The following is a 25293-nucleotide window of genomic DNA, read 5'->3' as shown; positions in this document are numbered from 1 at the left end:
CTACAAGAGATATACAGCAGCACATCATGTACCCCTTTACTCTAGTTACTAAGCCGAAGGTCCAAAATGGCAGAACTAAATTTAAAATGTAACAGAAATTTTCGTTCGTCAACTAGCCGCTTTCATTTGCAGAGGAAAATTCAAAAAAATCGACTCTTAAAGTTGTCTATTTTTCCATTAGAAATTACAAGAAGTGTACATCAAAAGATAGTTAAAATAGGTTACGACCAATCAATAATTGTCCCTAAATAATAGAAAGCAGTCCAACCATTCCAAAAAAAGAAAAAAGAAATTGATAGATATTATTTTATGGTTTATATGTTTATTAAGATGAATAATTTAAAATACAGTTAAAATCGACAAATTTCGGGGAAATTCGCACTTTCAAAAAAATAAAACGGCTTCAAATCAAATAAACATTTGAACACTGAACTAACAATTGAATCAGACAGTACTATTCTTCATCAAGGGCTTGTCTGTTACATTCCAAGTGAGATTTTCGTGCACCAACAGTAATACACAGAATGTCCTCATGGTAACGGCCGCTATTCTAAAATAATACATAATTAATTAGAAACATAGCAACTCTTTACTCGAACATCATAAAGTATACCCTTTCCCCTGCCTTTTCTTCATTCCTTTTCCCCTGACAACATATTTATCGGATCTACTGACCGGTGGCATTAAGATATGTTGAGTGATTTTAAAATATGTTTATTCCCAATTTTGTAACAACGGGGGATTGATTTACCTCTGCTTATTTTTGGATGTCATTGAAGAATACAAGCAACTTTATAGGACTGTAGATACACAGATACAGAAAAAAGTGCTTTTGACTTGAATGGTTTAACTCTCAAACAAAAAAGGAAACAAAGAGAATTATAAATTTAAAAAGTGTCAGATCCAGGCTGGACATTAAATAAAAAACATTTTTTAAATATTTCATTCAATTGTTACAGCTACAAAATAATGGAGATAACATCAGGAAGAGGTGAAAAGGCAAGTATAACTAAAAAGTTACTTTTTTGACATGGGATGGTCCAAAAAACTGCACATACAGAAGAATTTGTATCGAATTGATACACACACACATACCTACACTGTTAGCCGCGTGTTTTACTATTAAACTGAAAATATAACTTGCACTTGAAACAACAGCCTCGACAAAAAAAGTTTTTTTTTTACAAATATTATCTGAGTATATTTTATTGTAGTTCTTACCTCGTTATGATGGAGAGGAAATTAATTGCACTGATATTTTGATATCTAAAAAAATCTTGTACCACATAACATAACTAAACAAGATGAAAAAAGGGAAAAAAATTATGGAAACATAAAGATTATAGAATTCATAATCGTACCACAGCGTATTCTGTAGATTCATTATATTTTTTCTTGGATTTATTATAAATCAAGGATAAAGTATTTTTATACTAAAATAACCCAAATAAGTTTATGCTAGGATAGTTCCAGTAGGATAGTAATTTATACTCTCTGAATGCATTTGATTTCAAATTCATTTAGAAATATTTCTTTTTTCAAACCAAAACTTTTGATAGTAGAAGGAAAAAGTCTAGATAAAGTTTTCATAGAACTGAGTTCTTTGCTTTTAAAATTAGAATTATAACAAAGCTATGAAGAGGTGATTCATCCCAAAAAAAGGACACCAAAACAAAAGCAAGCCAAAAAAAAAAAAAAAAAAAAAATGCATTAATCAAATCCAATGCAATGCTGTGTATTTAACAAGGCTATTATTATCTCGTAAGATGCAACTCCTCAAGTTTATCATGAAGCTATGTTTATAGGCCCCATTTTAATTTGGCGAGCTCATGAAAAGCCCATCTCAGCACCACAATGAGCCCAGGCAGACAGGATTACTGTTTCAGGGATACAGGTATGAAATTATAACCCTAAACCATCTCATAACACGAGAATAGCTTCAATTTTTCTACCCAGCCTATCATTATGCAAAATTAAGATTAAAGGCATGATTTTAACTGCTGAACAGTACTAAGCTAAAAGACACGACACCCATTTTTGAATATATTAAAATTTTATGCTCTTATCAAGATACAAACGAATTTATACACTTAATTTAGTATTCCTAAATGTAAAGAAGCATTGAGAGTCATAAACTCTGGAATCCAACCAAATTTGATTTCTTGAATCTAGGGCTGGAGGGATAGAACTAGGACCTTAGGGTCCAGGGCTGAAGGTGAGAACTTATGACAGTGGGAATACCCTTAACCTTAGCCTGCCCTCACGCAAAATTAAGCTTAAAATTTGATTTGCAAGAAAATTAACATAAGAAGAGAATTTCAATACTAGTTTTAGCAAGTGGAAGAGTTTAGCAAGTGGAAGTGGAAGAGTATGTAGGAAAAATTAAAAATCCCTAAGCAGTTTTTGATTGCAAGCTTGCATTACTAATGCCCTGGGATTGAAAAGAGGGTGGCAATGAAAAGACAAACAGGCAAGAAGCTTACAAAGAGGTTGTCTACAACCGATGCAGCTTCATCCAGATCGATATTTTCTTGTTCTTGAAATATTGAAACCACAGCCGATTTGACTTCATTGGCCAGGTTAGCATCTCCACATACATAAATATGACCACTGTGGCTATATAACAAATCATGAATACGACGGCTGTTGGCATTCGTCCTCATTATTTGCATTACAGATTTCTATAAAATATAAAATTCAAACATAGAGGCATCTACATCCAATGTGACTTCAAGCGAAAAACAGAACATAAGCGAAAGAACAGTAAAAACTATTGACGATAACTTCTTTCTATTAGATATAGATCTACCTTTAGAAGCAACACTCAAACTCAGTGCTGCCTTAAAGTGAAACGAACAACTCACCAAAATACGCCCGAGCCGTTCAAAACCAGGATTGCCATCATGGTCAGTTCCTAAAGCGCTATAATTGCCTAAATTTGTATGTTTCACAGACATAAATTACTAAATTTGTATGTTTCCCAACAATTTTTGGTGCTAAAGTTAAATAAGTGTGGCTCACTAAGTGTAGTTGTTTTAGTTTTAGATCAGTTTTTTTTCTTTCGGTTATTTCGAACTTAGCGTCAATTTTCCAAAACAAACATAGCAAAAAGGTTGTCCTGGTTAAATCAAAATTCGCACAAATCTTTCGAAACAAATACGGAAAAATACGATCCACACTTTTTGTAAATTCATCTGCCTCTTTTAAAAATCTACATCATTTCGTCCATGACAAAAAGAAAAATTGAATCACAAAAGTGCTACAAATTGAAGTACGGGCTTCAGTACTACACATGATGAAACAGTTCTTTCTGAAAAAGTCAGACAAAGTTTTGCCTCTAGTCTAACTCTATTTTTACATTCCTTGCTTACCTTTGGTTCACCCTGTTCTGCTTTCAAGGTAAAACATCAATTTCGCGTGATCCACCAAACTTCACCTGTTTTTAGCTACAGGTTTATGCGTCATAATGTTTCAACAGCTGTGAACTCTTTATTTACTTCATAACTTAATATAGCTCATTCCTATGGATACACTAGTCTATACTATTAACAACCACGAGCTGAAGACATAAAATATTTTTGGTTTATTATCATATAAAATTTTTTGGTACAGTTGCAATACATTATTTACAAGATAGCTTCATAATTAATGTAAGGCGTAAAAAAGAAGACGAGTCTAGTCAAGCAAAACGTTCAAGCAACATTGTCAGAGAAATCCTACTAAAATTTTGATAAAAAGCTGGATTTTATAAAGTATGTGTTTTAAATACTTTTCTAAAAAGTATTATTATAAAAAGTACCGATATTACATTTCTGCTAATCCATAAACGGAAATTTTTCATTTGATTAAACAGTTTCTTCAGCCATAGAGCCTAATAAATAAAAAAACGCAGAGGCTAATTGATCCTTTGTACAAAATAAATAGCCGTAAAAAGAGTTTCTGAGCTACGACCTTTTTTGATTATTATAACTTTGTTTATCTGTGATTAAACTATGTTCTGGAAGAGAAAGGTAAGTTGCATCTAATCTATTCGTTCTTTTTTCTTTGAAATTTTAAACCCAGGCGTGTACTATGGAGAAAAGACCTTGATAAAAGAGGCAACCACATGAAAAATAATCTAAGGTCTGGACAATAAAAGCTCACTAATTTAGTATCAACCAAAATTTTTCACACAGATCTGTCAAATATATCCAAAAAACATAAATTTGCATATAATCCAAGTCTTACCTTAGTCTGAGCAAAAAAAAGAAGAAGAAAAGACTATAAGAAAAGACTTTACAAACGCATAAAAATATTAATTATATCCATTTTTACAAGTCAATTAAACATTTCAGGGGGAGGTCAAGCCCCATGACCCCTCTGGATACAGCCTTGGTTGCAGAGTCGTTATTTCGTTCTTTATTTTGAGATTTTTCTCTCTTTGTTTTTAAACATAAAATTAAAGCAAATTTATTGTATCAGTTTACGAATAATGAAAACTAACAAGGACGTTGATAAACACGTACAATTTCAACCCGAGCAAAAAAAAAAAATTAATTTTAAATAAAATTAGAAGTTGGATAATAATTTCAAATAGATATTTTTTTTTTCAAAAAGCAAATAGCTCATTCGAACAGAGACAAAAGGCAGTCAAAAATAGTCAAAATTAATTATTAAAGTTATATAGCAGCAATTGGAATAAGAAACCTGACAATTAAATTCCCTTAAATAAGCGCTATTCTGCTTGCATCCTATCTAAACGCAGGGTGCACTTGCAGAACCAAGCGAAAATAAATTCGCTAATGGTTCCTTTACCCATTGCGGAAATCCGTGCAGAAATCTGTCCGTATCTTTTCGAACGAAGTCCCAGTAAACGTTACGTTTTAAGGCAGAGTTTTCAAATATATATATCAGCGTGGATGAAGACAAGCTCTAAAAGAAAGAATACTGGCTAATTTGACTCTCACTTTATTCCTTATGCTGCGAAGGAGGTACAGAAGACAAAAAGAGAGAGGGAGAGAAAAAATAGTCTGAAACAACAAAGATTTTGATTTCCCATCATAGTCATGGTTTTATTCATCTGAAAACCTTACCAAGAATCCGTCCTGAATGGACCAAAACGTTGCGGAAATCTGGAGGGTTTTTCAAGCACGGAAACGGAAAAAATCTCCGCAAGGATTGATTTCCGGACTAGATCCGGACAGATTTCCGCAATATGTAAATGAACCATAAGCGGAGAGTGATGCAGAATACCCTTCCATGCGTTAAAAAGGGATCTTGTCGTAAACGAACGTAAAAGAACGCACGATATGTGAGACGGATAAACCGTGATTGGACATATATATTTATAAACAATGTAAACTCCATGCTTCAAGAGACACACTGAATGCGAATAAGATGAGAAACAAAGTCGTTTCAGCCCTCCGAGCTTCCCGAAAAAGATATGTACGCGAAAAAATAGCACCACTCCTCAAGTCAGAATCTTACATTTGGCATGACGCAGTAAAACGGGGCTAAGTAGGAAAAAGAAAGGAAACGGAGCACGAATCGATAACCTAGATGGTAGTCTGAATAAAGCCTCAGAAGTCAACGAATTCTTTAATTAGATTTGTACTACCCACCCAAACGTAAGTGGGGAACAAATGTGTGACATCATTAACAACAATAGTACAGATGAAATCGTAGAAGTGTCAGAAATGGCAGTTCACTATGGAATCGGACGGCTATGGAACAACTGCTTCATACCCAGGTGAACTCCCTGTAAAATCATTGAAATAGTACTCACCTGTTTTAGCCTCTCCCACCAGTGATAAACCAATGTTTCTTAGAACAAATATTTCCGAAAATGTGGAAAGCTGCATATGTCCGTGTCATACCGAAAGTCAAGATACCCCAGACCTGTGACCGACTGAGACCAATATCGATAACTCCTAACTTAGTAGAAGTAGCTGAGGGTTTTATCTACCATTCTTTGTTACAACAAATTGATCCTGGGATCAAGCCGTACCAATATGGTTGCATATGAAGCAATAGCACGGCAATGCATATAGTACAAATGTATCACTTAATCGTCAAGTGGTTGGAAACTTCTAATAGTTGTCGACTTATTATTGGCAGACTACTGAAAAGCATTCGACCTTATCAAACACATGACTGCATTGACAGATCTAAAAGAAATTGGCACTAAAAACAAATACTACTATTAGTGAGAGAATTTTTAAAGGGAAGACAGGAATCAGTATACCCTTTGTTTGCAGAAGATACCTGCTCTGAGTGGTCAGAACTAACCTGCGGCTGCCCTCAAGGAACGAAATTAGCAACTCTTTTATTTCTTGGCGTCATACCCCATCCTTGTAGAATCTGAAGAGCGTTTCAAGACTGTTTATGACTTATGTGCGTTTCTCAAACATATAGTTAAAAATGCAGTAGCAAAGCAGCAGTCTGACCCAAGTTTCTTCAAAGACTTTATCAACCAGTGTAAGTCGAATAGTCTACAAGTAAATGAACAGTAATCAAAAGTTTTACGATTTAATCGACTCCAATTGTTTCCTCTGCAACAATCCTAGGCGTAACATTTACATGTGACTGCTCGTTTAAGCTGCATGTAGACAGTACTGTGCACAAAGATCACTACTGGATCCAGAGTTTAACAAGTATGCGCAGGTTAGGCTTTTCTGATCGTCAGCTTCTGCTGGCGTATACAACCTACATCAGTCCTATCCTTCAGTATTGCTGCTCCATTTGTGGTCCCAAAACTCAGAACACAGCTTACATGGCAGCTAACTAGAAGATGGTCAAAAACACACTACTAAGATAATAATCGGACCCTATTTCAGCAACAATGAAAGTGCCCTTGAGCTCTTGAATTTACCCACCTTATTCCATCGAAGACATGAGCTAATAATGAAATTTGGGAAATCACTATTAACAAACGAGAAGCACCGATCCATACTTCCACCATCCGCATCAATCAGCAGACATGCTAGGCATTACAAGAAATTAGAACCAGTCAAGTGCCGTACAAACAGATTCGCAAACTCCTTTGTACCATATTTCCTAAGTGCATTTAACAGGTGAATTGAAAGTTGTGCCATATTTTGTAAGTGTAGCTAACAAGTGATCATTTTGTGATCGTAAAAGTAGCGTAATTTACTCTTCATTTGTGAGTGCTACGATACCTGTTTCATTAAACAAATACAAAATACGATAATAAGCCCATTTTTTCAAAAAAAGCCCGTGTTCCCACCCCACGTTCACTCAAAAATTCAACCCGCCCCTGATGGCGGGTCTTATGTTTACTGTCGACTTCATTATCCAATTTGCTTATAAAATCCTTTTTTTTTAAATTTTAACCATCTTCACGTGAAAATAATTTCTTTAAACGTACTTGTCCGAAGGTCAGGCTTATTGACGATATAAGAAACGAAAACCAGTTCATCCTCATTGGGAGGCTAAGTTTCTCGATTTGTTAATATTCTAAGTCACAAAAAGAGAAAAAGGAAAAAAATATCAAGTCTACGCTTACTGGCTCAATTTAAGCTTCTCGGGAATACGCAGTTGGAGCTAGCTCAATAACACCCAGATTATGATATTTCCACTTCTCCTCTCTGAATAGGTCCAGTTCTTGTATTGCATACTCTCCATAGAAAATGGCTCTTCCCAGTTGTTGTTCAACTAAAACTAAATTTGGCTTATTCGTTTATGATGTATTAAGAATTAGTATAAACTGTGAGGGCCGAAGTTGACAATTTTTCCGAGGAAAGTAAATCGAATCAAAAGTAACACTATTAAGCAATAGTAAATACCAGAATTTTAAACAAGTATTCTACATTTTAAAAATCAAACAGATTTACCTAGATTAAAAAATTTTAAAATAAAAACAACATTTTGGCACCTACTTTTTAATCAAGCAGGTCGTGGAAATAATTGCGAATATGGAGTGACTCGGCCAAAAACGAAATTTTATTTAGAATTTGCTAAACAGAATTTTGATACCAATAGATAGATCAAAAGATTTAGCTTTTTTAATCTTACCCATCAAAAGTTACGAGCCTGAGAAAATTTTTCCGATTATTGAAAAAGAGTGCAAATATCCCCAAAAGTCAAGGAGTCTTATTGAAAATTAAACCATCAGATACAGCGCATCAGAGATTTCTTCTGTAGATATTTTCAAGCTTCCACCTGTAAAAATTGGAACTTTGTATTTTTTACCAGAAGAAAGATAAAAGATTTTTTTTTTCTACCCAGGGCTGATAGTATCGACCCAATGAGCCTAGGGACATTGGGAGGGGGTTCATGGGCTAACGGAAACTGAAAGTTCTAGTGCTCTTCTTAAGTGACAACAAAATTTAGGCTAACTAGCCCCCATTCCACGTTATTTTCCTCAAAGTCGTCTGATCAAAATTTAGAGATAGCCATTTTGTTCAGTATAGATAAAAGGCTCAATAACTGTCTTTGGGGAGGACACTATCCCCCAGAGCCTTTGCGGGTTGAACTTTAATGTGGAAATTATTCACAGAGGAAGTTTCAAAAATCCATATACGGAATTCGTTTTATATGTATTGCTTTCTCGTTGGCACCTCATCTTAATGTGGAGATGCTCTGGGGGATTATCCGGGGAAATTTACGGCGGAGTTGGAATTATCAGGGGGATTTCCCATGGGAGAAATTCTCCCAGGAGAAATTATAGGAGAAATTTTTCATGGGCATTTCCCAAGGAAGATCCTTTTCATTGGCAGGGAGAGGGGGATATTTCCCCCTATGTGAAAAAAATTTAACATACAGGGGGTATTATGCCACGACCGGAACAAAGCTCAGAAATTCAACAGAAAACAAGCCTTTCTTCTAATGAAAATATACTAAGGAGTATTTTTCAGGCGGAATCGCAAGTAAAAAATTTTCCGGGGGGGGGGGGGGATCACAACAAGAATGGAATTATCCGAGGGTAATTTCCTGGGGTATAATTTTACGCGGCAGGATATTTCCGTGAGATGATTTTCCATGGAGGATTTCCAGGGGGGGGGGGGATTTCCTAGGATTATGTGGAAAACTATAAGAAATAAATAAAATCAAAAACAGTTTTTTTAATGATAACAAACAGAAATGATTCCGTATAAGGGGGAGAGGAGGGAATTCGTCCATAGAATTTTCAAATTCGAGACTTTTGGAAGGGTAAAACTCGAGACAAAGGTCCGTAAAACCTTTGTTGCCTAGGGGCTTCGTGGAACAGTGGTGTTTATATTTCCTACTGGCCTGCTAAGTCCCAAGGTACTGAGGGAAAGATCTCCTTATCCAGCCAAACCAGTTGAACATTTTTAACAAGTATCTGCAAAAATTTGGGGCATCCGTGGGCATATGCATTTTGTATCAGTTTGCAATGCCCTGGGAAATCCCAGAAATCAGCAGGAAGCGCTCAACGCACTTTTTTGTATCCCTTGAAATTCCTAGTGAGAGAGACTAGCAATGTATGTGTTAGTATACATTAATAACTAGACCTACGTTGCCTGGGCAACGTGAAGTGTTGCGGCAACCTTTGTCCGGCTTTGTCGATTAAAGTGTTGCGAGAGCAACACTTTGGTTTTGTTTCTTCGCTATCGGTTAAATGCTGAAGTTGTCAAAACTATCAAAGCTTTCAAAACGGCATATTCAAAGAAGAACACAATCAGTAATCACATGATCAAATTCTTCAGCGTTGAAAAAACAACAGCAAAAGAATATCGGAAAAAGGGACTAAATTGAGTTTGCAGCCAGTTGAACTTTATCCTTTTCAATCGTAGACATCGTGACGGATGGAAACTTGGAACATTATCTTATGTAATCTAGTTGGTATTATAAAGCTATCTGTAACTTTTCAGGATCAAAATACCATCAGGGACCCATAAATTTCCTGTAATGACTCGCCATCCAGGATCGCTTATTATTGGATGGCGAGTCATTACAGGAAATTTATGGGTCCCTGATTCCATAGATGTGTACCAATTTGCACAAATTTGTAGCCCCTCGTGAGCCTCCTCTAGCAACCGATTCTTACTTACAAGTCCCTCTCCCGGGATATACATCCAAGTTCACCGGAAACAAATAATGGGTACACCAACTAGCAAAAGTTCCAAACCCCTTGTCGCTGAAGTCATTGTAGCCTAACAGCCGATTATTACTTACAACTCCCCTACATGTCTTACAATCGGGAACCAAGTTGTTCTTACCATCAATTACACCAGAAACAGATAATAGGTACACCAATCAGCAAAAGTTGCAAACCCCTCATTGCCAAAGATGATTATAGGCTAATAATCGACTGTTGCTTGGAAGTCCCCTACATATCTCACAATTGGTATCGGCCTATTTTTGGTTCAAGTGTGTACCTTACCACTGAAGTTGTCAACCCCTTGAAACTTTCAAACTGGTGTATGTCATGAAGGAATTTTTGTAACAAAAAATGGATGACATATACTTTGATCAGTTCATCAAGGTCTATCGATTGTCATTGAAAAAAAAATTCTATCTGTCTTAGTTCAAAAGTTGACTTTTTTGCCGGAGGCCAACTTTCTAACACCACCACTTAGAAAGGAGCAAAGGATAAGCTCTAATTTCTTTAGCAATGAGAGAACTTTTAAAGTTTAAGAGGTATATCTGATACCATTTCTCTATTGCAATCCCAAGTAGAAAAAAAAGAATGGTAAAGTCAGCTGAAATCACGAACAGAAATGGCTAGAAACAATAGATGGCAGCACTTTCGGACCCGTGGGAAAATCGCACTTTTTTGTTTCTGTAAATTTTTCTATTTATCACTCAAAGAAGATATATTGGCTGTGGGGCCGGGGAACTACCGCATATATTTAACACTTATAGATTTTAGTCCATCTTCAATTTGAAACTGGTGCCTGCCTGCTTGCCTGCTAGAACGGAGCTTTCCACTCGAAAGCAGAAACATGGTTTGATGAAACGAAAGCTTGGCTGCACAACTTCAGATACTCCTCTCTGACATAGGCTATATAACTCCACTTCACTTCGCACACCATAGGCTCTGGCTCGAGGACAAGCAAAAACCATCCTTTTTGGCCCCAGGCAAGAGTTCTACGGAGCTTTCCAAAATGTAATGTCATATTCATCAATCCGGCCTGAGGTCCACACTTTCCGTAAAAACCGCACAGGTTAGACCCTTACCAGTTTCCAGGAATAAGCTGAGATCGGCGGCATAGGAAAAAAAAAAAAAAAAAAAAAAAAAAACGGGACAAAACCAAAGTGTTGCTCTCGCAACACAATTAGCTGTGAAAGTAAAAACAAAATAGGGATAATGTGGAAAGGGGGCTAACTATTAAACAAAAGAATGCTTCTAAGCAACCATTATATAGCACAAAACAATTCCATTTCCAACCCGGTTATTTTATGGGCGGGGTTCAATCCCCCTTCTTCTAACAACGTCCAAACAAAATATTGTCGTGTGTGTAATTAAAAACAGTTAACTTTAAAAAGATTGAAAGAAATGAGTAGGGTACAGCTGTGCATAAAGGTGTTTAACTTGCATTCTCAACAGTGGCGTCGTTTTGGGAGTAGGTCAAGAGGGAACTCCCCCCAATAATTTGGAGAAAAAAATCATTATATAGCCCATGACACTTGAAACTCTGGATGTGGACCCTTTTGCCCCCAAATAAAAATGCTGGAGCTAAGCCCCTTATTTTTAATGTATTTTCAAGGCCTCCTTTTTCATTTGACAGTAGACGTATTTCTTATTTGAACTTCTATCGTTTTCGTGGCGAAGAAGGTGCCTCAGACTCATCGACGAAACCAGTTTTTTTCCGTCTCTTTGAAGGACAGTCTTCAGGATGTGAACCATGTACACGGCCATCAAAAGTAATTTTCGGAAGCCCCCCCCCCCCCGCTTAAGCCCGAAATTTTTGTTTGTTACGTAAAAATGTAACTAAAATGCATTTAAACGAAAAATGTATCCAATCTGCATATTTTTTTTTGTAAGCCTCTCCCAAACAAAAATTGTGGACACGCCCTTGGCCCCCTTATTATTTCTGACGACTTGGTAAAAAAAATATAGTCAGCTCACTATATAAATTCAATAAATGAGAAGAATAAAACAAAGAATAAGATAAATATGACAACAAGATAGATTAAAAAATGAGAAAATAACAAGTACTGAAATTGACATGACAACTACTGAAATAGACATGACAACTCCTGAAACTGAAATGATAAATACCGACTTCACTGTTTAAAGAATAAAGATGCAGATATTTTGTCAATTTGATTTCTAAACAAGATAAATATCTGAATAAGATAGATACTACTCTATAAGATTAATCAATAAAGGAAACCTTTTACAACTTATCCAAAGCTATCTTGATCTCATTCAGTAATGAGCCAAATTACAAATGATAAGATCGCCGTGTACATGTTAAGAAGAAGTGTTTATCGATACTTAGGGAAGGTAATATGTCCATAAGCCTGCTTAGTCCCAGAAACAGAAGAAAATTGGTCTTTTACTTTTTGAAGGAAATTAGTCTCTGTGTCAATTTAGTTTAATATTATGGCCTCTTAGTGAAAATTGGCCTCTCCGTGTCAATTTAGAGAAATAGAGAATCACCATGCTGTTGGTTATGAGCCACATATTCTGTTCACCTTTAATGTCAAGTTTTGTCAGAATTTTCTGCTATTGGCCTGTGAACTAGTGTACTTAGACAGAAAAAGCACATAATTCAGGGAGTCTAACTGACGTCATTGAGGTCTCTATAACAAAAAAGGTGCATTCGTGTATGAAAAAAACGGTGAATAAAATAAAAGTTCCTTTGTAATAGCAAAATACTGTCACATCATTTATGATTTGATATAAAGTCTATAAAATATCTTCAAAATAATCGGTGAAGTTCTCATTGACGTCATTGTGGCCGCAATAGGCAAAAAGGAGCATTCATGTGCGAAAAGGGCTGACAGATGAAAAGTTGCCTTGTAATGGTAATTTAGTGACAAACTCAGTGACAGTTTTGATAAATGATTATGTCATTTAAACCCACCAACGCCATTATGAAGAAGAATTAACTATTTTTTACCATAATTAGGATATTAGTACTATACTCCTTTATTAAGTGTAAAAGAGTGCTTTAGTAACTGCAACTTTTGGGAATGAGAATTTTAGTGCATCTGTTTGTTACATTTACATGAATGTAGCAATTTTGTTGTGTTTTGCATCATTCATTATATTTTTTTTTATAACTGCATCATCTTTATATGAATATATAGTTTTTGTCAAAAATGTATTTCATTTTTAATACTATGGTTTGTTACTTCAAAAACACGTGTATATAGCCATTTCCTTTCAAATGAGCCCTTAAACATCTCCCTTCAGTGTTTTAGCCTCCGCCCTCTCGCAGCGGCGACAGAAAAAAAGGGAGCAAGAGAATAAAAGGAGAGACGTCACAGCTTTCCATGCGAAATAGTGATTTTCGTTGGTTTTCGGCTATGGTTCATAAAAATGAACAGAAATTAATTTAAAAACTTTTTCCACAAAACAAGTTTGTCAAAGAATAGTACAGACCTCATTAAGCCAAAAATTAGTAAAAATAAATTCAAATAATTTTTTAAGCGTAATACTACCACAAATCACCATCAATAAATGAATTAAATTTAAAACGAATAGAAATTTAATAAATAACGGATTCAAACTCAAAGCAAGCAAAAATAAACATGAGTAGGGCTGACAACCCCCAGACCTCCTCATGACCAGAGCATAATTTGTACTTTACTAAAAATAAAACATATTTTAATATTTTCACTTTTTTTTAGTTCAATAAATAAAAGATGTATTAAGACTACAATGAATAAATATACATTAAACTGACAATACACGGTCATTTCTCTTTTTTGTTTTTAGTGAAGTGCAAATTTTGTTCTGGTCTTGAGAAGACGTGGGTGTTGTCAGCCCTATTCCTTCAAATTTTTGCTTGTTTTGAGTTAGAGTAGGCTATCTATATAATTTCTTTTGGCTTTTGGTTTCATTTATTTATTAATGGTGATTTGCGGTAGTTTTACACTTGGAAGATAAAAAAATCAAAAAAAAATCGTAGAATGACAGCACTTCCGTCCGTAAAAACTTAAACAATAAGAATTTGATGGTTCCCAACAGCCAACTATCGTTTCAAAGGAAAGCTAAACCTTTTCAAACTTTTTGATGCCATTTGTTTTTAGCCTAATTTTGATGATTGTTCGCCTACATTTTATTTCTTCTTCTTTTTTTTCTTTTTTTTTGCGCCCGCTACAGCCAAAAATTGCAAAAGCTCAGAAGGAAGTCTTTTCAATAAAAATGGATTTGTGTTGTTTTTTTTTACAAGTTTTTAAGATACTTTTGGTGTGTAAATACCTATTTCCGCGTTCCTGGCACTTTTCAACAAAACTATAAAAAAAAACTCAAACAAAAATTTCAAATTAGAAACCTTATTTTTCGCTGGGAAAATTATTTGAGATTGGCAAAATTAGTGTAGTAATAAGCATCTGATATCAGTTTCTGAAAAACAGAGTTATAAAGCTAGAAAAACGAGCAAAGAAATACCAAATAATAGATGGCACTAATGATTTTCTTATTGACACTAGAGCCTCAAATCATGAAGAAAAAACAAAACATCCCACTCTAATGAAAAAAAGCACCAAAGGACCACTTACATCATCTTTAACTACCAAAACACCATGAACCAAACAAGGTCTTTTCGGATCGGGTGGATTCATTTCATACTTTTGTTTGCTCTTCATTAAAAGCCCTTGATCAATCACAGCACGGACAGGCAGAGCGGTTTTAATAACTGCTGTCTCACCGTTAGCTGGCATAAAACAATCTATACCCAATTCCTGAAACATTTAGAAGTCCTTTAATTATCAATTCATTCGACAAAAATAAAGAATACAAAGAAAAACAGGAAATGAAAATGAACAAACAAGCCAAATGAGGGCGATTTTCAGCCTGTGGGGGGAAAACACAAAGACAAAGCAGATGTTTTGACAAAAACCTCCGCTAAGCCGTTCTCAGCGGTCGAAAAAAAGGGGAAAAGGAAAGATGGCATATATAAAGAAAAAAAAAAAAACTTATTGCAGTAAACCATACCACGAAAGAGAAATTAATAAATAAAACACAAGTCAAAACCATCCTCGTTTGGTATCTTAATTATTTTTTTCTTCATATTCGTCCTTTCTTTTCCAAGCGTCATGTATAGCTAGTTCAGTCTCAGAACGTATAAAATAAAATAAAATATAAAATAAAAATATAAAATAAAATAAAAAGACTTTAAAATAAAATATGTTCAGTATTAACTACTAAAACTTAATGATTAATTGATAAGGGGGAGATTTAAAATTTGCTTGATTTTATACACGAATATTTATGTTTGTTTTAGACTTTAAAGGTTTTAGTACTACTGAAAGGAAGCGCAAGAAAAAAAACGGAAAACTCTCATTCAGCCATTAAATACAGCTCCTTGGCTTAGATTAACCCTGCTTCATAGTTTTTTTTTCTACAACAAAAAGTTTAGCTATTTATGTATCCCTTCCATAAGAACTTCATATGCTCCTGGGGCATATCTTACGGCCCTTGACCCCGGATTTTGGGAGTTTGTTTCTACCCTGAAGGCCTTGTTATATGATCTTTAGACTATTTTGAATAAAATGGTTACCTCAAAATTTTTATTGGACGCATTTTGGATAAAGAACGCGATGGGGGGTAGGGGCTAGTTCCCTCCGATCACTTTTGACTCTTAAAAAGGCCTCTATAACGATTAATTTCTGATCAATTCATTGGAAGAAAGATATTCTTTTTGCCGTACATTTTTTGGTTTTTCTTTTTGTTTTCGATACCTCACTCCTCGAAAGTGACATTGTATATATTAAAAGCCATAAATAAATTATTATTATTATATTAAATTCATAAGGATAAAATTTCTGGTAATTCGAAAACAATTAATATTCTAAATAATGATTTGAAAAGAATAGCGTTATATATGCTTCAAAATGTTAGTAAATTCGACAATAATGTACATTCTTGGTCTTTCAAAGGAGCAAGATACAAGCCTGTCCAAAACACACAAAGTGCAGCTTTCAGGCTGTATTTCTTATTTTCCCAAGAGGACCTTTGGATTGAACTTAGGGGGTAATCTTAGTCTATGTACGGATACGTGTAACTGCTCGATAAATTCAAAAACTTCTCAGATGCTCATAAATTCAAATACAATAGTCTGTAAATGCAGTTCTCTGAGCATTACTGTGCAAAACCCTTCACAGTAGAAAAGCTTACCCATTTCCAGCCTTTTCCAATCGTTTCTTTCTTGAAAAAAAAAATCTAACTAGAAACAACAAAAAACCTGGTTGGATTGTTGTAAACCATCCAAAGTTATTAGATCTCATACCTACAGCGAAGAATGTATCTGCCTTTATATTACTGCACAAAATTCTTTATTGTAAGCAAAATGTAGAGCTTGTCTTTTCCACCATTTCCAAACCATTTTTTTTCTTGAAAAACAAAACAGACAAAAAACATGCCTAAATAGGGAAAAAACGAGGTCGGGATTGTTATTGCAATTTAAGGTAGTTAGATCTCTTCAGCACAAAAAGTACCTGCCTTTATGGGATATCTTGCTTTATTTCCGATATCCCATCACTATAAAGTGAAAACAAAAACACAGTTCAATTGGTCAAAACAGCTAGTGAACTTAAAAAGAAGCTCGGGCATTTCACAATCAAACGTTTTTGGGACACACAGAGAGGTTTTTTTTTTATAGATGTTTGGTTTTTAATTATACACTACTAGAGCGTAAGAAAAAAGGAGACAGTTCACGTCATATGGAGGGCTACCACTGCCAACCATCAAGAAAATTAAGTGCAATCTAACGGCATTTTGTTGGTAAAACTCTCTGAGCTTGTGACAAGCCTAGACAGTCAAACCAATGAAATAAACACAGAGCATAAACTAAATATTGGTCAACCAATATTTAATTCATTTTTGTTAGCCCAACTGTCTTATATTATAAATAGGTTCATTCGCCTAACACTCTAGTCAGACAGGCCCTTTTAGGCTTTTGACACTTGTTCCCCTTACAATTCCAGGCAATTTGTTGGTCAACTAACATTGAATTAAGTTTTATTAGTGTAAAGGTCTAAGTTTATGAATTGAATGAATCGCCTTATCTGACACTCAATGCAAATGGGCCTAATTTAGCTTTGGACGCTTGTTTGCCTGTCATTCCACGCAAATTAGCGGTCCTGAGTGAATTCTCAATTCTTGGTCAAAATGGCTAAGACCATTGGTAGGCGTGCCTTGTTTACCTCTCATTCTAGGCAATCTAACGGTCCTGTGTCAATTTTAAATTCCTGGTCAACCTGCCTGAGACTGGGCGGGCGTGCCTTTCTAAAAGCTAACAAACAAGTATTTGTCCAATAAGAGTCATACTTAATCCCGCCGTTTACCCGTGCCATTTAACCAAACACTTGGAAAATTATAGTCTCTACGACTATCTTAATTATGTGACTATCTACCTTAGTTCTACCCTAGGAATTATGCATGGACGGATGATAGATAGAATTTTTTTTTTTTTTAACAAATGAACTGACATCATTTTTATGCAATCCTAATTAGGGCTTATGCCAGATTTGCCTCTCACTCAATCGGACTATCTGTCTTGGCTTTTTCTACAATTAGCCATGGCTTGATGCCCACAACTACTTGATTTTAATTCAACTTAATTTAAGATTTAAGATTTTAATTTAACTAGTATAAAGTACGAACTGATTACAATGTGAAACTAATTAATATATCAATTATATAATAGAACTTAATAAAAAAATATGTATATTAAACTTAGTATATCAAACATAATATAGAACATGAAACTGATTACAAGATTTACAAATTACTAAGATGAGCAAATAAAAAAAAAAAATCATCCAAACACATTAAACAGTGAAGTTTTTGTTTTTATCAATGCGGGGGCATTAGTTTTATCACTCAAATCTCTAGTATGTGTTATTTTGTTCCGTACTCTAAGGTGTTCCTTTTTTTGGTAGGAATCAAAATATTGTGTTAACATAGCCCTTTCCATCAGCTTTCTAATCATTCTTTTAAAAATCATGGAGGCTAGTGCAGGACTGTGACCAAAATTAAAATTATTTAACCAAAATAATTTTTCTAAGACTATAAATGAGGGTCTCAGACAATCTTGACAAGAGCCACCGTATCAAATTAGACAAAGCCACTGTATCAATTAGAAAAATTAGTAGGGGTATAGAGGTAATGGCCCTTTGAGGCTTCAGACACGATCTAGTTCGTATAACCCACAGCAAATTACAATTATGACATAAAAAAGCCGTCGTTGAATAGTTATTATGAATAGTTATTATTTGTCCAATGGGAAGATTCATATTTTCACTTATTTATTTCTAGTCCTCCGATTTTTATGTAGTCTGGTTTTAGCCCTTTTTTAGACAGTGGCAACTCTGTCAACCTGTACTCTAAAAGCCTTTCCTGCTATATAATTAGGTAAGAGTCTTACCGTTTGAATTTGCTTTTTCAAAAAGTCCATCTTTTTCCCTTCACCATGAACAAGTAGCACATTTTTTGGCTGGCAATACTGTATCAACTGCATGATTCCCTTAGCATCTGCGTGAGCAGAAAACGACATGTACTGCAATGAAAACAGAAAAATAATGATGATCAACAGCACAAACTAAAAAGAAACACAAAATAATGGCCTAAAAACAAAATTAAATTTTTGATGTCAATTCAAACATGGAGATGGGTGACACTGATGTTGAAATTGACCGACATAGAGATTTTGGAACCAACAACAGACTAACAACTTCATCAGCAAATTTGAATTTTTCTGTTTTTCTATTCGAAAACAGTAACAGCATTCAGAAACAATTTTTCAAGAAACAATTTTCAGAAACAGTAAGCAATTTGAGATGAAAACGTCAAATCTTGGGAGAAGGTCATTTGAAAGGAAGAAACCAAATCTAATAGCTTTTTTTAAGTAACAAAAGATAATACAATGCTAAAATGAATACAATTTTTGACAAAAACTGTATCTTTGTACACAATCTGATATACCAGGTGTTCTTTTTTTGAAAAGTTGCTTCTCTAAGGTATGATGTTAGAATTAAGTGACTCCGTTACCTTATTCCTTGAAATGAAATCATAAGCTGGTTTTTAGAGAATTTCTGGCGCAATAAACAAATCGACACACAATTCCAAATTGACACAGATACATCAATTGCCCGGCACCATTTAGAAAAAAAATTAAAGGAATAAAAAAAAAATCGGCAACGAACTATAATCAAACACATTGCAATAAGGAGCTGCAAGAAAGGGGCGCACATGTAACTTTTAATAGCAATTAGTACACCAGAAGAATCGGTTTTGTAGGCTGATTACCATTATATAGAACTCATTAATTTTAAAGTTGTCCGTCAAAAGCAACGAGCCCGAGAAATTTGCTTTATCTTCGAAATAAAGGAAAGGTGCCATTAAAAAGTTAGTTATCTTGATGAAAATCACACCATCAGATATGGCATATCAGAGACCTTTATTGTAAAGGTTTCAAGCCCTATCTACAAAAATGTAGAATTTTGTATTCCTTTTTTCCCAGGACAAAGATCACCAATGCGGTTATTTGTTGCGATCATTTCGAACCAACAGTTCAATAGAATCGGAGGAGGGCTCATTCGAATGTAAATTAAAAGTCCCGTTGTTCTTTTTAATCAGCCAAAAGGATTTTGTAACAGGAAAGTGGTGTTTTCTACCATTTTGAGGAACAGGAAATTGAAAATTTTGAGACATCCAATCGATATACAGCTATCGAAAACCTCTATATTGAGTTACCCAGCTTCACAGGCAGTAATTTCGCACGGCAGCAAATTCAAAGAGTAACGTAGTCCATATAAAACAAACGGTTGTCCTGTGGTGGCGCAGTGGGTTTGACCTTAGCTTGGTAATACGGGACCCAGAGATCGAATCATGCTGCAGCAATGCACTGCAGGGCCGACGCAGGGACCTTAGTAGTCAAGAAGTGTCGTTAATCTGATACAATACTATACAAACAAACGGTTGATATATCCATTTTTGAATAGAAAAAACAGTTTTAATAAATTCATTTGAGGTGAGAGAATGTCAATTAAAGTTGTGCACAAATCCCCGAATTTAACATCCGTCAAATTTTTCTCTACCAGTATCGTCATTTCATTTCTTTCTATTTGTCATTATTTTTATTCGTTACACCTCGGTTAGGTCTGGGCATGATTTGCAAATGATCAGAAATTAAATTAAAAAAAATCAACATAATGCTTTGGCATGCTGCAGATTTGTCATTTTGCCATGTTGAAATGACATATAATTTTGACTAAATGAAAGAAAGATAATATCTGTTAGCTTGATTCAGCATGCCCCTGGACATTTCAACTTAACACCCTTAGTTGTTCCTGAGATATTGCGAATACACAATTTTGAAAACTTGGATTCATATACCATCTTTTGGTTTAGTTAATGGTTAGTTAGTTAGTAGGTTTAATTAACTCCTTAATGCTACCTAGAAGCTTCAACTTAAAAGGCTCCTGATAAATTGCAAATAAGCCATTTTGACAACATAGAGGCTTTTTATTTAATTCAATGTTCTCTAAAAGTTTAAACTTAATATCCACTGTCGTTCTCGATACATTACAGATAGAGCCTTGTAACAACCTGGATGCGCACAATATCTTTTCATTTAGTTCAACGTACACCTCAAAATTCCATTAAAGCGTCACCTTAATACTGGTTTTCGGCCAATCCTATGCTGTTCCTGAAACATTGCAGATACTGTTTCGACAACCTGGACACACATAGTTTAATTTAATTAGTTTATCATCTCCTCAACATTCCCTACAAATTTCAACATAATATTCTTGCCTTACAAGCACTTTTAACTTATAAAAAGAGCACTAGAACTTCCATTTTCCTATTAATTGAGTCTCTTTCGACGTTTTTAGGATGCCTCCTTCCATACAAAGTGGCCTGCAGAAAAAAATAATACAATGAAGCCACTTTATCTTTACTTAGGCAGAACTACTGCGCAGTCTATGATTAATAAACCATAAGTGTAAAACTACATATCAAGCGCGTTCAGCTCGAATGACAGAGGATATAATTCTGAATCACGAAAGAATCTTCCATTTGTGGGGTAAAAACTGGAGTAAAAAATAAAAACTTATTTTTGTATTGTAGGAGAAATTGTGGTGTAAAATATGTAGTAGGTGTGTACTCAGAACAGAGTATTTCTACGTTCTTTTTCCTTTTTATACCTGTAGTCTGATAGGACCTTTTTTTATTAAAACCCCAAAATTAACAAAGTAAAATACACTAACCTCTACTGACAGCTTTACTTCGACAGTTTGTCGATTTTCAATTTCAATCTTTTTTGCTCCACCAAGAACCTGAGTGCCAACTGTTCCTTGTACACAATATCCTGGCATGATCAACTGAAATCAACAAAAATTAAACCCGGCACGATGACATTTCTTCTATGTCTTTCACATAGAAAAAGATATAGGGGAGATTCAGAGGGAAATGAAGAGGCAGATAAAATGGATAGAGTAAGGAGAGTAGGAGACTAGAAAGAGACTAGAAAATGGAAAAGAGACGAGATGTGAGAAGACAGGAAGAATAAGAAAGAAATGAAGGTAAAAAGGAGGGAGATCCGGGCCTCTTGGTGCTCCATCATGGACCTGAGCACCAGCTGCTCCTTGAACATATTAACCTGGCATGATTTACTGAAACCAACAAAAGTTAAACCCAACAACGATAATACATTCTTCTATGTCTTTGAAACAGAAAAGGGTATAGGTATAGTTCAGAGAAAAATGAGGAGAAACGTGAAAAGAATAGGTAGAGTAAGAAGAGAATGAGACTAGAAAGAAAATGGAAAAGAGATGATGGATGAGAAGACAGATAATAAGAAAAAGAACAGAAGGGAGATTGAAAAGGAGGGAGATATGGATGATGTGCAATGAGATGTGAAAACGAAAGACAGAGGCACAGGAGGGAGAAACAATAAAAAAAATGCTGGGAAACAGAGACAGAGAGTGAATGGTAATGAAGGTGCAGAAAGGCAGAAGAGAGAGAAACGAAACAAAAGTCAAAGGGAGTGGGACGTAAGAATGTGATCAGAAATATAGGAAGAGGAATAGAGAGATGGAGACATATAAAGAGATGAATACGAATTACCGAAAAGAAAAATCGCGACCGGTGTTAATGGGTCTCGATAGAGATTTTTGATGGAAGAAAAGCAAAATGACTAAAAAAATACGATGTTAAATACAAAAACAAAACTTTCAAAGAAAGGGATTAGAAATTAAAAAAAAAAATCAAATGATCAGAATTTAAAAAAAAAAAAAAAAAAAAAATTCCATCAGAATTCAGCAGATATAGAAAATAAAGTGTAAGAAAAGATTCATAAACATTGAAGGAAACACAAAAAAGTACAAAACTGAAAATAAAAGTAACGATAAAAAAATTTGGCCTACAAAGCTTTACTTTTTTAAAGCTTTACCGCCCTAAATGCATACAGGTATGCGCGAGCATTTTATTATTTTCAATGAGGGACAAGCACATATGACGTATTTACTTCAAGTGACAAACGACAATATTTTCAAACACGTGTTTAAGAATATTTTTGTAGAAACCTAAACAGTTATTTTTTTTTCATTTTCTCGGTGGCAAAATTATTATTAAACTTTTTCTTCCTACCTTGGGATCAAAACATCATAAATAAAAAAATTCAAGAACACTACATTAGTCTGAACAGTCAAAGGTCTGAAAAATGTGCCACTCCTCATGCCACCTCCTCGGGTAGCACGTTAAGTGCCATCCCAGGGATAAGAGACCAAAATTATGTAAATACTCTGTATAAAGGAGAGGCGTCATAGATATATTTTCAAACTGTTCTGGTAACGAAATGTAAGTAAATAGCAGTCCGTATCAATACTACCCAAAACAAAAAAAAAGGAATTTGAATAGTATTATATGTATCACAAGAATTTCTCTAGCAGGTCAGAGAGACCTATATATGAGGTCAACAGTCCCTACCAACCAAAAATATAAAATTTGAATCTTTTAACGACAGTACAGGAGCGTGACTTTTTTTTTTGTTCACTTAATGTTAATTAAGAAAATTAATGTTAAGAAGACTAAGTCAATAAGGTTAGGAATATGTGAAGATGAAAAGGTGACGTTGGGTAACAAAAAAATTGATCAGGTGGGCAGCTTCACTTACCTTGGTAGTATTATTAGTTAAGACGGTGGTAGCAGTGAAGATGTTAAAAGTAGGATAACCAAGGCTCAGGGTCTTTTTTTCACAGTTAAAAAAAAAGTTTTGAAGAACAGGAAGATAAGTATGCAAACCAAGATTAAAATATTGGAAGGTACAGTGATATCAGTGGTCAAATATGGCTCTGAAGCATAGGTGCTCCGAAAAGCGGATGAAGATATACTAGATGTATTCCAGAGAAATTGCCTACGGATCGTTCTCGGTACCCTACTGACTGACCGTATTTCAAACAGTAGGCTTTACGAAAAATGTTCTTCAATCCCGCTTTCAAGGACTATAATGAAAAAAAGGTTGAGATGGCTAGGGTACGTTCTGCGGATGCAGGATGACAGATTGCAGAAGATTCTCCTTTTCGGCCAACCGTCTAGAGCTAATCGGAAAGCAGGTTGTCCTCTTCTGAGGTGGGAGGATGTCATAAAGAAATATTTATAGCAAATGGGAACTTCCTGGGAGGGTGTAATGAGGAAGGCTTTGAATAGATTGGGATGGAGGAGGAGCTTGCGTAGGTGTGTTGGCCTCAGGTAGCTTGGTGCTGTGGTAAGTTGTAAGGAGAAAAGTTTGAGGGAAAAGTAAATTTTCCCTCAAAAGGTATAATCACTAATGTTTTTTTCCAGGGGTGATCGTATCAAACTGGTGGGCGAAGATTGTCGGGAGAGGGCTTGCTATAAGAGATATCCAAGCTTTTTCGCTCTTTTTAGTTAAATAAAGTGATAACACTAAATCTGAGCACCAATTTCTTCCATTTTGAATTGAAGAACAACGAATCTCGTCTAAACAAGTAAAAATTACATCAAGAGAAAATTCTGAAACTCAATTCTAAGCCAATTGGGTTAGAACTATGGGTCACTTCTAGAGCCCCCCCCCCCCCAATCTCAGGGGATAAACTGGCACACTGTGAGACATTCGCCCCTAAGCGTACATACTCTATAAAAATTATGTCTTTATTATAGCGACCGTATATCCAATAAAAGTAACAGTTAGAGGAGTTGAGGGCAGAATGAGGCTGATACTGAAAACAAACATAAAATTTAAGAAAAAGAAAATTTTCTGTGAGGCCAATTGTACCGCTTAGAAGCGTGAAATCCAAAAAAGGTTTTTGACAGTTTAATAGAGCATAGATACGTAATAGCCGAATTGTTAGTGCGCTAGACATGAAATACTTTTTGCGTGAGTACGGGTGTTCCGAGTCCTTGTGTCGCTGGTTATTTTGTTCGGAGCGAGAGTCAGCGGTGTGACTGTAAGCTCAGTCAGAGTCTAGCCAGAACTAAAAGGGCAGCTGGAGAAATCTTGGGAGGGGGACAAGAAAGGAATTGGCTGATTTGCCACAACCATGCATTGCACTCCGGCCGAAGGCAGAGAATCAGGAAATCAATATTTGTGCTACGCAGACCATTGTTCAGGATGCGATTTTTTTTTTAGGGTATATCAGGCTTTGCTGAGATAAGAGTAAGGCAAGGATTTCCAACCAGCATGATTGGAGGGCTCTTAGAAGGGTATTTGGGCATATGCTCCCTCTCTTCTATTTTTTATCATTGAAAAGGGTATGATAATAATATGTGAAGGCATTTTTATTTACTTATGCTCTTCTGGTTCAATCTTTCACTTGTTTGAGTGACATTAGTGAGTTCTTCTTGGCTTTCTGTCACCGTTCTTCTTATGAATATACTTCCAATATGCCCTCTTAACTTCTTCCTTTCTTGCTTCTTGAATTACTGGGAAGAATTTTCATTCAGTTGATACAGATGAATGGGCTGAATGGGCTATTTTGGGTTTTACATCAGCATTTACCACAAACATATGCTTTTAATATTTTAACTAAACTCTAATGTTATGATTTTGAATTACCTATGTCCTTCCTGTTCAACTACTCATTCAGTCGACTGAGCTTTTCTGGGCTCTCTGTCTGCATCCCGCATGCGCATTTGCTTTTAACATACCAGCCTAAAAACTCGCTTTTGCTTTTCGAATTGCATTCTTC

General features: G+C 35.2%; 1 protein-coding gene across 2 annotated transcripts; it reads right to left on the bottom strand.

The window, feature by feature from the left end:
• Window positions 1–287: 287 nt before the first annotated feature.
• LOC136042844 (integrator complex subunit 11-like) lies at window positions 288–21465 on the bottom strand. 2 transcript variants are annotated; one of them, XM_065727771.1, is made up of 6 exons: window positions 21355–21465; window positions 18510–18641; window positions 14641–14823; window positions 7505–7653; window positions 2484–2681; window positions 288–550 (listed from the first exon to the last, which is right to left on the bottom strand). In XM_065727771.1, the coding sequence occupies exons 1-4, from the start codon at window positions 21460–21462 to the stop codon at window positions 7543–7545; spliced, it is 534 nt and encodes a 177-aa protein (XP_065583843.1). In that variant the 5' UTR covers window positions 21463–21465; the 3' UTR covers window positions 288–550; window positions 2484–2681; window positions 7505–7542. The 2 variants fall into 2 exon arrangements, with proteins under 2 accessions (XP_065583843.1, XP_065583844.1); XM_065727772.1 differs by having other exon boundaries at window positions 289–550; window positions 7505–7659.
• Window positions 21466–25293: the final 3828 nt, after the last annotated feature.

This window comes from Artemia franciscana, unplaced genomic scaffold, assembly GCF_032884065.1.
Source record: "Artemia franciscana unplaced genomic scaffold, ASM3288406v1 Scaffold_2143, whole genome shotgun sequence".
Lineage (NCBI taxonomy): Eukaryota > Metazoa > Arthropoda > Branchiopoda > Anostraca > Artemiidae > Artemia > Artemia franciscana.
This window is presented reverse-complemented; position numbering and strand designations above follow the sequence as displayed.